We start from the raw sequence: 16,002 nt of genomic DNA on the forward strand, positions 1-16,002 counted from the left end.
GTACAACAGTAGAACTTTTATAAGGCATGTGAAACCACCTGTGATTCATCCTGACCCTTACTGTTTACATGAAAACACTGATAACGTGGCCTGATGATCAGATCTAATTACCATTTTGTCACACTTAAAAGACTGTATGTGATTTGCTGAACAAATCAGATGTGTCCCCCTAGAAGTTCTGTGTCAGTGCCCCAACAGCTTAGAGCTTATTTGGCAGCATAATGGGGATCAACACAATATCTGACAGGTGGTTTTAATGCTGAAGCTGAATGTACACATTTTGCATCAGCACTAATTATTTTGTCCTCAATCCATCCTTTTCTTTTGCAATACAAATACTTTTCACACTTATCTAGGCATCTAATATTTTCTTTTTTCCATTTCAATATGGTATGAAAATCAGGTAGTACACTCTCAAAAGTTACTTCAGTTGTGTAATTCATCACAGTAAACATCAAGTGTGTATTAATTTATGTCAATGTCACGCTGTCCTTACATGGTAATGTCTGCTGTCTGCACTGCGCTACCTCACAATAACAAATGTGTAGCTGCCAAGACTGACATAATAAAAAAAAATAGAAGAAGAACAAATAAATTCTTCTGATATTTATTATTGTACAGCACACAAGCCAAAAAAAGGCTGCAAAAATGTAAAACTGACTGATATCATTTCAACTGTATCAGAACTTGTTGTTTGTATCTCTTAATTTTCCAAAAGTAACAGTGGACAGTGCTTTAAAAATTAAGTCATTTATCAGCACCTGAAAAACATCATTCAGCTTAGTGGTAATTTACTCTTTAAAGTTAGTAAGTTAGTTTAGGCGAGATGTTTTTGTATGTGGAAATCTACTTAGTTAATCAGAGTAATGTTATTTGTTAGTTTCCTCCTTGGGCGCACACACACACACACACACACACACACACACACACACACACACACACACACACACACACACACACACATTACTCACCTTCCATGTTTGGCCTCAGTAGAGTCTGACCAGGCGCTGGAGGCAGTGATGTCAGAGTCTGGGATGGTGCCATCCTCCATCCCCAGGGCGTAGCGACACTGAGCTGTTGGGGAAGGATTGAAGGGAATGGAGAAGAGAAAGAGAGAGTGAAAGGAAGACAGAGGCTGGATAGAGATACTACAAAAAAATCCCATCTGTATGGGGCACTTGTCCAGGGGAAACCTAATATTTCCATTATAGTCAGCAGCCAACATTAGTCATGGAGCATAATGTTGTTATGTCATCTCTGGGAAAACTTCCGGACTCTGTGCTTCAACAGACAGTGAGTGCTGAGAGAAAAATCGGAAATTGCTCCTTAGTACTAGTACTAGTTAGTACCTGTCAACAATTAAAACATCAAGGACAGTTATTAATACCCATAATGCATCCTAAAGTGCTCATATTTTCTGCGTGACATTGTAAAATAACACCTTTTGTGCTTCTTTGTCCTTTTAGCTTTCAAGTAGCTCTCCATCCCACACGAAGCCACATCCTCAGGGCTCCAGTGATCCCCAGAGAACAAACGAGAGAAAGAAACTGAGGGCAAAGGATAGAACGCTGACAAGTGACGTGTCTGCGCTGACTCTGCTGCAGCCTCAGCTCTATTATACTATTCAGATAGTGTGGTCCCAGGCAGAGATTACCCAATGACCCAGCTATCCACTCTGAAGCAGTCATGAGGAGGAGGTGGGGGGATGGAAGGCTAAGTGAGTGTTTGATCCGTGATAAAGTGGAAAGGGGTACCGACAGTGATATGGAGTGTTGGCTGATGGTGACAGAAAGAGGTGGGAGTGGGGGTCCAACTCAGTTTCTGTCACTGAGTCAGTGAACAGGAATGCTGGGCTGCATGCCAAACCCTGAAAACCCAGTGGGTACAACAAACACACACACACACACACACACACACACACACACACACACACATACAGTCCATCCACGCCCTGGGAACAGGTGCCCATTTCATTACATCATCATCATCATTATACCACATGCCAGACAACAACCCACCATCTGCAGTCTTTTCACCCCTCTATGTCTATACCTCTGTCGTTGTCCTTGGCTTTCACCTTCTCTTGGTCATGTTTCACAAGAATTTAAGCCCATGTGCCGAACCATTCTGCTCACACTGGCAAGACAAAATGTGTTTTTTATATATGATCGATAAGTTGATTAGTCATGTAACTGACAATTACTCCTCCATAACAATTTGTATAAGGGCTCCTTTTTTCCATTATAAATTAATCTGATGATTATTTTCACTTTGCATTTAATCATGTAGTTTATATGTCAAAAAAGTTGTTAAAAAAGCCCATTAAGATAAATTGTACTTGTTTTCCTGACCAACTGTCCAAAACCCTCAAATATTATGCTGTTTTCTCTCAGTTCTCTGTCATCTCGAACACATTTTGATTTTGAACTGTTTGTGGGACAAGACTATCACATAAGATAAAGAAAAACAGGAGCACTTCACAACTGAGAAACAAAATGAGAAACATTTCGATACTTAAACAAGAGTTTAAACCCACACTACGAATACAAAGACTTTAAAAGTTTAAAAGAAAGGGGCCTTGTGAGGTTGAAGTGGTGTACAGAAATGAATAAAGCAAATGCTAACGTCAGCAAGCTTACAGTCTCCAAGTGGCAAAACTGACACTGGATGAAAAGTACTTTCATATGCAACAGAACTGAGTACACTCCTGGGGAACATCACTTACTATCACTTCTCAATTGTTTCATGACCTCGAAGTTGAATAATAAGGTATTTGTTCTTTTAGACTCGAAAGCTGAATCTTTTATTCTTTCACTTCTTCATATATCTACCCTTACTGTTGATGAAAGACTCCAGTGTTGCACAAATTTCTATAGAGATGTTCTGACATTTTTACTTTAGGGGTATAGAGTTCCTCTTCCTTTCATGTTAAATTCCTCTGGATTCAAGTAATTCAGTAGACACACTTGGTCAAGTTACACTTTTTTTTCATTACAAACCCTTTGTAATTTTGGCAGTTGTTGCACAGTCATTCATGGTGCCATCTATCCCCAACACCTTTTCGCTGATCTCCAATAAAATAAACTCATTTCAGAATTAACTACTTGGTTTGGATGCACCTGTCTCTATCTGTGGTCACTCTGTGGTCTTAAGTAATGTCCTGCCAGCAGCAGAAGTCTATCAATTCTGTTAAATGTTGAAAAGGTATTTAAACATATTCAAATGCAAGTCTTGTGTAGGGGTTTGGGCTATAATGAATTTTGTCACAAAGATTTTTATTTTGATTGCAAATGCACACTGTTTTAGTTATTAAATGTCCTTGAATACTAATAAATGGTCTGAGTCCTGAATTTAAAAAAAATAAATAAATAAAATCAGTCAATCGCGAGTGCAAACGATCCCTTCCTTAAACATTTTGACTGACACCGTCACAAACTGTCTGTGCATTAGTGGTTTTGACGAGCTCGGGGGGCACCACCCATCTATCTCAGTCTCCAGTTACACATGACTGGCTAGCAAACAAGGACAGGACACAGGATAGCCTGTTGATAGTGGACGGAGAATGAGCCTTGCAGATAGTGAGGGTAAGATACACATCGTTTCAAACATAAACGTTGTGAAAAAACAAACGTCAAAGAAGGAAAAAAACAAACAAAACTGGAAAAACATTTTCTCCAACAGACTTAGATACTGTGTCTGTCTTTTTGTGTATAGGACATCCTACCTGGGTTAAAGTGCCACTCATGTTCCTCAGACGACAACACCAGTACTGCAAGGACTGTGACCATGGCAACGGGACACAGCCGCAGCGTTGTGAAGGCCATGACAGCAGCAACACACCTGGTTACCTGCCTGGAGACACACTGCTGACTTCAGACATACCTGCCAGAGAAAAAGAGACATTAAGAGCTGCATCCACTTTAAAATTTACATTACATGAACAGAAATCTTTCTAAAAGTGATATTTTTGTTGTCTGCACATATGCAAATTAGCAAATTCTAAAGCAAATAATTTGCACATTCCTGCACACTGTAAATATTTCTATTACTTGTTATGACTTCACAACTTCCTTGGATTTACTCCACTTGCTGTTTAGGTCCCATATTACAAACAAACAAATGCACTATGTTGTTTTAGATTGAGATAGAGATTAAGTTTGAAATAATATCCCTTTGGTTTCAACAGTACATTATGACCTTCATCATAACCTTTGTTTAATCCAATTCTGCTGTATTATTGGTTTTAGTTGCATAATACTGTGGCTGATGAGTGGATCTGTATTATTATTCTTTATAAAAAGACATAATACTCAGTGGTTTCTTCCTAATACTTTATAAACGTGTCTCAGGTTATTATACAAAAAAACAGACAAAAAATGATTAGCTCTGCTCCTTGTGCAAATATTATGCATATATTAAGACTAATCTTTCAATAAAAAGTATTTTTGTTGCCTGCAAATATGTAAATTAGTAAGTTCTAAAGCAAATAATTTGCACATTCCTGCACACTGTAAATATTTTTATTACTTGTTATGACTTCAACTTCCCTGGATTTACTCCACGTGCTGTTTAGTTACCATACTACAAACAAACACACACAAGTGTTGTGATAGAGATTACAAAATGACCATTAAGTTTGGAACAATATCCCTTTGGTTTCAACAGTATATTATGACCTTCATCATAACCTTTATTTACTCCAAGTCTCCTGTATTACTGGTTTTAATAAGTTAGTTAGCCTAATACTCTGGCTGATGAGTGGATCTATATAACTGTTCTATACAAAAAGACATAATACTCAGTGGTTTCTTCCTAATACTGTATAAACATGTCTGTGGTCATTACACAGAAAATATAGACAAACAAATGACTAGCTCTGTTCCTTGTGCATATATTACTTTCAAATGTCTTTGAGGAAGACGGTGGTGAAAAAAACTGGGGGGAAAGAAACCTTCTGATGGCTGAATATCTGAAGTGGGAGTGACAGCTGGGAGAGACAGAGAGGCCAGGCCGTCTTCCCTATAGACCCTCTGTGTTTGGGCTTCATTTCTGACTAGACTGGGACAGGCCGACAGCTGACACACAGCTGTAGTGGCAGAAAGTCGGAAGGGTGTGGGGTGGCTTTGGACAAAGAGGCATGGAAGCTGGGTGAATAAAGTCAGCTTGGGCACAACAGGGCAGAGGTGGCAGAACAGGAGCAGCAGCGTCATGGCTGCATGTGTTTGTGCATTTAGGAGGAAGGAGGTGGTGTAGAGATGGTGATTTATGGTCTCAGAGTTTATGTATCCATGGGTGTGTGAGGTACATGAGTGGGCATGGAGAGCTCAGGGATAGCCAGCCAGTGCAGCTGTCCTGAGAAGGGAAGCACAACAGATACGTGATGTATGAAACAGAGGACGGCATCTTTTTGTCTCGGCAGAAAAGAGCTCTAATGTTGTCCAAATGAGTAAGTATGTGTGTTTGTGTCCCAAATGACAAAAGTTCAGTGTGAAAAATCAGAGCAGAGAATGTGATGACTGGGACCACACATCCAGACAATCACGATTACAACCACCTGATATCACCTGATATCAACAAACATCTTCCTCGACAGGGTCTCATCAACAATGTGCCAGCAAGGGAGTAACAGAACAGCAATCTCTTATCCAGGATTTCACACAAAGATAAACTCTTTTCTTAAAAAAGAACAGACAACCAACCAGACAAATGTTGCACTGAGCAAGAACAAAAGTGGCTGCAGCTATCTGAGAACATTGTTGCTGGAAAAGTCAAGTGGTGTTGAACAGCTGTGGTTGGTGCTCAGAGACAGGGAAAAGGGCCTACTGTGTTCTGGAAGAGGCAACACAGCATGCAGCCCGACCTACACTCACATTTTGTCTCAGCTAATCCACAAGCAGGACTAATGAATACTTATGAGCAGCTGCTGTTTCTGTCCCACACAACAAAACACAACTGACAAGAGAAACAGAGAGGAGAGCACATACACACAGGATCACTTGTTTTTTTTAGCTCATTTCATCATTAAGTGTAGTTAGTCAGTCTGTACAGTTAAGATTGCTTCAGTGAAAAGCTAGAAGGACTGCTTTGGCTCTGGGTTTGTCTTTTCTAGAGAGGCACTCCTGTTGGTCCCAAATGTTAGCATTTGTTCTTTTTCCCCAATTGATGAATTTAATGAAGTCAGTGCGAACATATTTAGCATAATTTTGCATCACATACTCTCTTTCCAAAGCAAATCATTACTTATAGGCTTTTGTGATTTATTACACTGCATACATACATTAGTTTAAGTCAGTGTCGGTACAGTACAAAAACCACTTCCCATAGGCTTTAAAACCTAACAGAGGTCATCAATCACAGTCAGTGCTTAGTCTGTTTCATTTAATTTTTCACACTGTCAACATTCAAGACTCTAGAGAGCTGCTGAGCAACTATGTCAGCGAATTTCCACTTATGCATTTCACACCGGCTGTGTTTGCTTATTATCTGCTTCCTTTTTAGGTTGCAGGAGTAGAATTCATCTATCAGCTGTAATATCACTTAATAAACTTGATGACTTATAGCTGTCATAAGTGTGATTTAAGCATATGAAACTTAAAATTCTCACAGTACTGGTGGACAAGTAATTGAAAGAATTGGTGTGTATTAGGTATTAAGTAAATCTAAATAAACATTCAGGGCAGAGCTGAGCCCAGAGTGGAATATTTGCATGTAAGGAGGCTGGATAATTAGTAAAATGGCTAATTCACTTAAAAAAAAAAAAAAAAAAAAAAAAAAAAAAAAGATTCAAGACCTTTATTTATCACAAACACAAAAAGGTGGCCTGCCTTATTACACGATCAAAATCTTCTTTAAAATGTGCCACTTTCAGCGTGTAGGTTGTTGCCATTACTCACAGAGAAGGGGATGTTGAAAACGGGAAAAAGTGGAGTAGTATAAAATGGAAATGAAAGCTTATATGAAGTCAGCATTCTGTGTGTCAGAATAACAAGGTTCATCCTCTGGGAACCAGAGTTGTCTGTTTAAAATGTAAGCAATTTATCAAGTAGTCGTCGGTACACCTCCATCTCAACAGAAGTAGTAGACCTTGAGAAACAGCAGACACTCTTATCTATTTAGCCAACTTTTGATAACTTATCTAAAAATATCACCAACAGTGCACACAATTTGCAACATTTGCAACATTTTTTGTCATTAACACTGATCACAGAGTCTGAAGTCGCGGCCAGACAAAGTGCCATGCTGCCAGACAGGACTAATGGTTGCTGGGAAGATGGAGCATTGAACTCTTTGTTTTAGACACTGAGTGCTGGAGAGAAGGAAGCCCAAATTAATCTTGAATCTTCACAACACATTGGTGGGTGAGACTGTGCCAGCCACAGAAGCAAGGTCATTCGACAGCTTTCTCCGAAAACAAGCTGGTTTCTGTGTAACTCAGGGATGTATGAGAGATGTGTTGATCCCCATGGAGCCACTGTTTCCTTAATTTTACCAAAGACACACTCAAAAGGCAGCTTTACCAACCTGCCCATGGGGTTCTTTTCTTCCCCATTTTGAAAGCATTTCCTTCAGGTTACATTGGTTAAAATATTACTCAGCTCAATAATTCCTTCAGTGCAGAAACAAAACAAAACCATTAAGATAATCTATCGTGTGTAATTCATGTGTTATGTCCTGCTGTTGGTCATACATTAATCATCGAATTGTGCATCTATGCGTCACAACATTCATCTATACAAGGAAGTGCCAGTCATGACTGAAATCGGACTTAGCAGATTTTTACCAGAGGAAGCAGGAAAGAGGAACTGATGAATCACTTAAACAGGGCAATGAGAGTTAAAGGAGATGCAGCAACAGCAGACGAGTCAGAAAAAGCAATTACACAGCAGCAGAAAGAAAAGGAGAAAGCACTGCAGAAGACTTAAGCATTACAAAGTAGGTGGTGAATCACGATGAAGAAAGGGGACTGCAAGAGAAAAACATGTTTCCAGGAACAGTTTAGTTGTGCTTAACACTGAATGATTCAGACAGCTCAGCATCTACCCAAAAACACACGCTTCAGAAACACACCTTCCTGGCAGACGAGACACAGCAGGGCAGTATATGGAAGCAGTGCTGGGCAGACACACAACTTATAACAGATCTAATTCACAAACTGACACCCATAATAGTTTAGCAGAGATCTATGAGGGAAGCTGGAGAGTGGAGCAAAAACTATCTACACAGAGCTTAAATGGGTTGACTTATCAGATCACAGCAGCTGTAGCTGATCTGCTTGGCAAACAGACGAGAGACGACTAATTAACCTGGCAAATGAGAATGCCTTGATCATCAGCAGCAGCACCACAAACCTGTTTGTAAACGCAGCAAACATTATACCAGGTTGATAGCCACAGTGCAGCCAAAACACATCAAAGCTTAAAAACATATCAAATGTGTGTCATTAACAGAATATCCATGCATCCAAAACTACAATGCCTTCAACAGCACCAAACCAACAACAATTTCAAAGGTCAGTTAAACTATGATGTAGGTGGGCTTTGGTCACACTATATGTGTCTGCTGGAGATACTGCTCAGTGGTTCCTAGTAGGACTCAACCCTTGTTGTTGTATGTTTGAGAATAAGGAACAAGCAAAACCAAAAGTTATTATTGAATTTTAAAATCTTCAGATCTGTACAGTCACAACTCTCCAAGTCCTTCTCCATTGTTTGAACCCCCTACTTTAATCAAAATTACACATCTAGACGTTTCTATCATGTTAATTTCTTCCTGTCTTAAAATGGTTTAAAGATCAGTCATTGAAATTCTTTGAAATTCAAAATTTCAACCCTACAGAGTTATTAGAGGACAAAAGACTTTTGTATATTGTGACATTTTTCAAAATTTTTAATACTCATGTTGAAATTCACAGTCAGTTAAGTTGCCATATACGGCTGGTTTCTTGCCTGTTAATGTTAAAAAGAAAAAGAAACATTCCAATAAATGTATACATCATCACTTTGCACAACTACTCAATCATAAAATGTGTGAGTTTTGTCAACTAACCATGGTTAGTTTTGACATTTCGACCGCAAATATGGAAGAAGACCGAGCCGCAAGTCCGTCTTTTTCCAGCATCAGAGAAAAGAGAACGTTTGATACGTTCCAGGTCTCTGCTGATTGGTCAAATCCCACAATATAGTGTGCTCTAACATAGAGTGATCTTCATTGATTGGCTGGGTGAAAACCACATCCTTCTAGACCTCACTGAGAAGCAGGGCAACACCATATTTAATGTGTGCAGAAGTTACCAAATATGATCACTTGCCCGATGAAGGTAATCACACCGTTGATTACTTTAAAATGTGTGGCTCTATTAAAGCTCCAGCTTCCTTTCCATTCAGCCATACACACAACGTGTTACAGTTCAAGCACACCAGCTCATCTATGACACGGTAAAACTACTCCATGCTACCACCATGTTTAGTTGTAGCACTGCTATAATGCAGTCCTATATTTTCAAACTGTAAACTGATTCTAAAGAAGAAGAAGAAGAATGTAATAATACAAAGCCCTGCCCCACAAGATGATGTTACAAAATACCTCCAGAAGTCTAAATGAGTGCTATTGAGATCATCAGCACACTATAATTTCTAGGCAGAAATGCTCAGCCGTGGCATTGAGTGCTTATTTTGTCAATGATGTGTCTTTAGCATACAAAAAACACCACAGGTAAAAACAGAAACACGAATATCAGCAGATGAATCTTTACGAGATTATTTAAATTAAAATATGGATATTGAGTTCCACCTAAGCATCCAGTATTGTTTGCACTCTATTTCCCTGTCTATCCTCATTATCAGCTTTCACAAGATTAATGTTGTAAATAATACACAATAAAGAATATAAAATGCTGGTTTTCAGTACACTTTATCCAGAAGCTCCTCTTCAATGCGCTTCATAATATCTCAGTGCTCCAATATATTTGGCCTGGTAGTATTATTTAGTGAGAGATTTTTTTATTTTTACAATCTGTGTGACAACTAAGGTCTTGTAAATTGTTAGAGTGGATATCACACGTTGGAATTTTGTTAATCATGAGAGAAAGCCGAGCCAGGTCGATCCAGAATTTGTCTAAGTAGCTACAGGTCTGCAGGAAGAGCAGTACTGCAGGCTGGACTTTCTTTCTTTTTCCTTTAATTACAGCTGTATCTCTGTTTTCCAATAACACGGCATCTGCAGGGGCAATCAAAGGGAAATAAGCCTGATCAGACGCATCAACAGTCACGTGCACAACTCAAAATTAGGTGGATTTCCTGTACAATATTGTAGGACAATAAAAGAGAGCAAAAATAAAACCTAAAAAGATGTTCTGTCAAAGATGAAATACGAGAAAGAACAGAGCATCACAAAAGCAGACTCGCAAAAGAGTGAGTGTCTTGTTAGCACCTCTGGCACACAATGTGACCTACACACAAAGCAGACTGTCTATTAGCTGCATCATGTAAATCAAAGAGAAAAGTGCTCTTTCTGTGCATCTGCAGGAAAAATAACAGGAGAGAGCGTGTTACAGTATATTTTGGGAAACTGGTTTGACTGGCAGTAACTGCAACACAGTTTTGTTTCCCAGGGCTTGAACCCTCATGCATGTCAGTGCAAGTAGTTTGACTATCTTCAGCTCTTTTTCTCTGTATAATCCATCTGGAATGAGTCATGGTTCATTTCACTTTCTCATGAAAGTGAGTTAATGGGAGGCCTGTCTCATCTCTACTAAAAGCGTCACTAAAAACTACAAGAAACAAAGCATTCTGCTGCCTGAAAATAAACATACAACGCTACTGTGGGAGGAATCAGCTCAGAGACTGACCTTAGCTGAGGCGTGGGTGCAATCATCAGCAGGACCTAGCAGGTATGACGCAGCATTAGTATGCTTATTTGACAGAACTGAAGCACGACATATCTGGATCTGTGGTTCTAGTTTGACACAGACGCTACTTTAGGGCTGCAGAGTGATGGCAGGGTGCAGCTCCATTCCCTGCACTCAGTTTGCACAGTCCCACTAGCAGTCTGAGAACAACTGAGAAGCAGGGTGGAGGATGGGGTGAAAGGAGAGGCATGTGGCAGCACAGTGCTAGTCTCACAACGAGCAAAGAAAAAACACACGCACATCAGAAGGCAGAAGAATATTATGGAGGTAAAATCCTACCAGCAAAGATAATCAGAACAGCAGTGGAAGCAGTGGACAAAAACAATTCTTTGTCCACAGGAGATTGAGAATTATTAATTCGGTGAGCAGCTTTAAACTAGTAGAGGGAACAGGAGGGAGACAGAGATGCATATTGGGAGTAATGAACGCCAGAGACAGCAGAAAGCCAAAGCACAGAGATCTGGTCAAACAGGAATGAGTTCTGCCAGACTCAGCATTTTGAGTCAAATTAATGAAAACAGTTTTGCCTACCAAGCTCTCTCACAAATGGCTGAGGAGAAACAAGTGTTTCAGACATCTTTGGGCTGATCAAAGTTTAGCTCCAGCAGCAGGCAAACAAAAAAATACACAAACAAAAGCAATTTAGGAACTAATAATCTGGTAATCTGGTTAATATAAAGTCTGGGCTTCACTAAACTCTAGCCACACACACACACACAAACGCTTCTGATACACTGATACTTCTATCACACTGCAGTATTCCTCCATCCTCTCAGCAGAAAAGGACTCTAAAAATAGATAAATTACACATCAAACAACAGTTTCCTGAATCTAATGTGCTCCTCCAAATCCCCTGGATGTAAAAACAGACATGTCTAGCCCACTAAATGTGGATGTCACTATCATTTAAATTCATCATCCTCAGGAAAGACACATTAAAAACAAGGTAACCTTTGATGTTCTACAATCGTCAGTTTGAGATGTAGGAGGCTTTATCTCATTAGACCATTAACTGAACAAAAAACATGTATTACGGTTTAGAAATTATGCATCAGGGAGTTATTCCTTGTCAACTGGATTTTTGAACTTTTCCACTTTCTGATCCTGATGTCACACGTTATCCTAAATAAAGATAGGAACCATCAAAACAGGCCACCCTTCATTTTTTAATCCTATTGAGAGGAATTTCTGTAGGTTCCTGAGCTAAAATGAGGTCAAAGCATGATAAGATGTGCGTGACGAATACTCTGAAGAAAATGTAACCCCAGTCGACTTACATCCAAACAGCAACATTGTTATCTAACCAGGGCACTCGTGACAGAAAGAGCAAACAGATAAATGTGGAGACTCAGAGGGACGATAGCAAAGGGGAGACTGAGGATAACATGGATGAGCAAACATCCAGTGCTGCTTCAAAGGGAATGGAGAGATAGAGGACATGAGGAAAAACTGTGTTCTATGTTAGATACAGGAAGGAGACAAACTGTTAGAATGATCAATTAGGGGATCAAAGGCATGCTGGATGTCAGGAAGAGATGGAGGGACGGGATGAAGCAATGCTGGAGGGGAGCGATCACTGATCTGAGAGATAGTAGGATTTACAGATGGAGATTGACAGAAAGGAAGTCGAGTAAATTTTGAAAACTCACTGCTGACTACAGCCCCGGATCCTGCTTTGAAGTGTCACTGCCCATTAAATAAGCCATTTGTTTGTCAGACAGTCTTGAGAAGCTCGCTCTGCATGTGACCATGCATACGACAAATGCAATTAAAAAGCCCAGTTGCCTGGACTTGAGGGGAAATTGGTGTAGGAGAACAGATTGGACAGTGTAGTCCTGCCTTTAATCATTTTAATTTCCCATTAAAGGGGCGATGTAAAGACGGGAGGCGAGTGATGATGAAAATAAAATGAACGTCCCTACTGGCCGTCCTGCTGAATCTGCAGCATATTACAAGGAAATACAGAAAATGCACAAAATACATGACTACTGTGACAGAACTCACATAAAATTGTGTTGTTTTTCTGGATTTAACACAATATTATCATTATTGTGCTCTTTCAAGTGGTTAACAACTGCTGCTCCAAGGAAGGAGGTCATTCCTAACCACTGCAATACGACTTTTCAATGAGTCTGGTAGATCATAAAAAGACTCCATCACTGTGTCTGCTAACGAAACCACTTTACATCCTAAACCTCATTCATTATATCAGTAAACTCATATACACCTACTTATGTCATTTGCACACTTCTGTCTCACTCTTGTATATTCTGTCGATTTTTTCTATACTAAATTTTCTATATTTTATCTTATTTTATTTTATTTATACGCTACCCTAATATTCTGTGTTGTCTTACTGTTTATCCTTTATTGAATATCCCTGCTGCTGTAACAACTGAATTTCCCTCCAGGAACTAATAAAGTCTAACTAGCCACATCCCTATAAAGATCCAACAACTAAGCAACACATTCCAATTCAGTCATTGCACAGGGTCTGTCTCCTTTGGGTTCAGGATTTCTGTCCACCTTCTAAGAGCCCTTTCAGAAAGGTCAACAACCAGAAACACAAAGACAAAGTCACAAAGCATGGTCGCCACAAAAACAATGGCTCAGACAGGAGACAACAGATGGGGTCAATGATCAACCGGACTAGAAAAAAAAACGGTGTTCCCATTGTCAACACCAAACCTTGCCTCTGTGTTTGCTCACAGGCATGTACCTGTGTGTTCTCAACCACGACACAGCAATAACCTGCTCATTTTTTTTTTGTACATAAAAACAACGGACTTCAATGAAATTTGCTGTCGAGTCTTAACATCTCCAAAGACTGAAACCAAACAAATCATGTTCTGCAATTAATGATGAAGACAAATTGGTAAAAAAAAATCTGTTTCCCAAATGTACACATGCATATTTCCACTCACATAACTGCTCCTCCCAAGTATTCAAAACATTGTCCAACTCGTTTGCTGGACTGCCCTGCTGATAAAAAGCAGCTATGCAAGGCCAGTCGCTCCTGTGGGACGCTGTAGGAGAATTAGCAGCCAGATGCCTATGAGACAGCGATCCAGCAGACATGTGCTGGCCACGAGGGACTGTGCATCAACACTTAAGGATCCTTCTTATTTTATGGCCCTGCCTTTACTACAGACGCAGAAATGGAAGGGCGGGGAGAGAAAATGACATTTTATTGTCCCTTTCAGTGAACAGCACCAGCACCCCCACCTCCTCCCAGTAGGTTAACAATATCACACCTCCTCTGGACTGCCTGTTCAGCTACCTGGGCAGCAAACAACTCACTTCTCCCATTTTTGTTTGGTGGGGAATGTGGCTGCTCGCTGTACCGCAAAGCCACTTAAGCCCATTGTTAACTCCTCCATCAGGCAACCTCCCTGCAAGCACAGAGCCAGGCACAAACACAGAAACACATGCATTCATACGCAACTCTTTACCTCTCTCCTTCCACCTCTGTCTCACTAAAACATTCTTCTGGTTTAGAAAAACACAAAATGTACATCCTGTGCAGTGAACACATCTCCTCCCCAGCAGTAGACTCTCCTGTGATGGTTTCAGGTTTGGTTCTGGTGACCGATTCGCTCCCCATTGGTGAACCACCCCATTTAATGCCAGAGGCTGGTGAAACCAAAGCCGACGGTCTTACTAGAGATCACCTGTGGTGCTGTGAGGTCACAGGCCAGCGGTTCGTGTGATGACCAATGGTACACATTTTACTGAGCCATTAGTTAGGACTGCTTCAGGTTTAAAGCTTGACATGCCAAAAAGACTTACTTTTGTTGAACTTATGAGGTTTAGTTGATCAGGTGCTATGTAGAGCAAATGAAAAATGAGACTGAAGAGAGAACTAGACGGAACTAAAGCCCACAACTTTTTGGGAGATCTGGGTGAACTGATTGATAATGAGGCTGGGGGAAAAAAAGAAGTCCAAAGTGACCATAAAGGGACAGGAGTAGCCATGGTACAAATCTGTACTTCTAATAATGTTATCTCCCACATTTAGCTCGATGTTAAACGGCTCAGTAAATCTTGACCATGATGTACTCTGTCACAACATTTCAGCGATGCAGGCTGGAAATGCCACAAGGTGTCTGCAACAAAAATGTGCAGAGTCCGGGGCGCAACGTTATACCCAACATGTATGACTGTGGCCAGAGTCCAGAGCTGCAGCTCATATCGAGACTTATAGACGCCAAGTCACAGCGCAAGAGTCAGACAGACACAAGCACACACTCAGACAGACAGACAGACAGCTGGAAATATCCGCTGCAATATTATCATAGCCCCTTATTATAGAGTAAAGCGCCGGTTGAGGAAAAGAGCAGCGGATTTAAACGAGTATGTCAGTACTCACCTAAAAGACAGGGCAGTGAGCTTTGACAGCAGTCCAAACTTTAGAATAAACTCTGCCTTTAGTGAGCTGCGCGTCCACCAAACAATCCACAGTGGGCTCCCGAGGCAGCTGTTGAATTCAGACAACGACCTCAGCCAAAAGTCAGAAAACAAAATATTCCGTGGTCGCTGAACGCACCAGTTGATACTACACCCGCGGCCTGACGCTCATTTGACGCTCCTGAGGTGAAGTTTTAAACTTGTCAACACGGTGGGGGTAGAATTATAATAGAGAAGCCGTGGAAGATACCTCAGCCCCCTCCTTCACTCCCAGCCGCCCTTCCACGGTCCGGATCCGCAGCCTGGCAGGCAGGCAGGCAGGCGCCACCAGGTGCTCATTTACATGACTGCACCGGCTGCGTCCAATCACGGCTGCGGGTAAGGTGTCTGATTAAATATGCCAGCAGGCGGATCGGCCAATCAGAGCACGCGGTGGGAGGGAGCTGCGACCTGAAAAACACTGTAAAATGAAATCCAATGTGGAGACTTGTGGAGCGATGGGATTTCTTCAATACAGCAACCCGGAGGTTTGGGGAGCAAAGACATGTGATATGTAGAGCAGCGAGCAGGATGATTTCACCTTGTTAACCCCTTACATGGAAGTAAACCCTGCTCTCTGCTATTTGGAGGCTGTTTTCTCTTGGAAATATAAACTTGACTCATTTGTTGTACATCTCAGAGCCATTTAA

The 16,002-nt window shown here is 40.7% G+C and overlaps 1 protein-coding gene across 5 annotated transcripts in view; it reads right to left on the reverse strand.

Moving 5' to 3' along the window:
* ddr1 (discoidin domain receptor tyrosine kinase 1) overlaps window positions 1–15,609 on the reverse strand; it is a 41,304-nt gene extending 25,695 nt beyond the window's left edge. For 4 of the 5 annotated variants that reach the window (XM_023271590.3, XM_023271591.3, XM_023271589.3 and 1 more), the window contains exons 1-3: window positions 15,276–15,609; window positions 3,725–3,882; window positions 972–1,074 (exon numbers count right to left, since the gene is read on the reverse strand). In XM_023271590.3, the coding sequence (XP_023127358.2) occupies window positions 972–1,074; window positions 3,725–3,824 (203 nt within the window). In that variant the 5' untranslated portion in view covers window positions 3,825–3,882; window positions 15,276–15,609. Of the gene's footprint in view, window positions 1–971; window positions 1,075–3,724; window positions 3,883–13,830; window positions 13,849–15,275 lie in introns of those variants that run through there. The other variant, XM_035948765.2, reaches the window with a different exon arrangement.
* Between the last annotated feature and the right edge of the window lie 393 nt (window positions 15,610–16,002).

Source organism: Amphiprion ocellaris, chromosome 9 (assembly GCF_022539595.1).
Source record: "Amphiprion ocellaris isolate individual 3 ecotype Okinawa chromosome 9, ASM2253959v1, whole genome shotgun sequence".
Taxonomy (NCBI): domain Eukaryota; kingdom Metazoa; phylum Chordata; class Actinopteri; family Pomacentridae; genus Amphiprion; species Amphiprion ocellaris.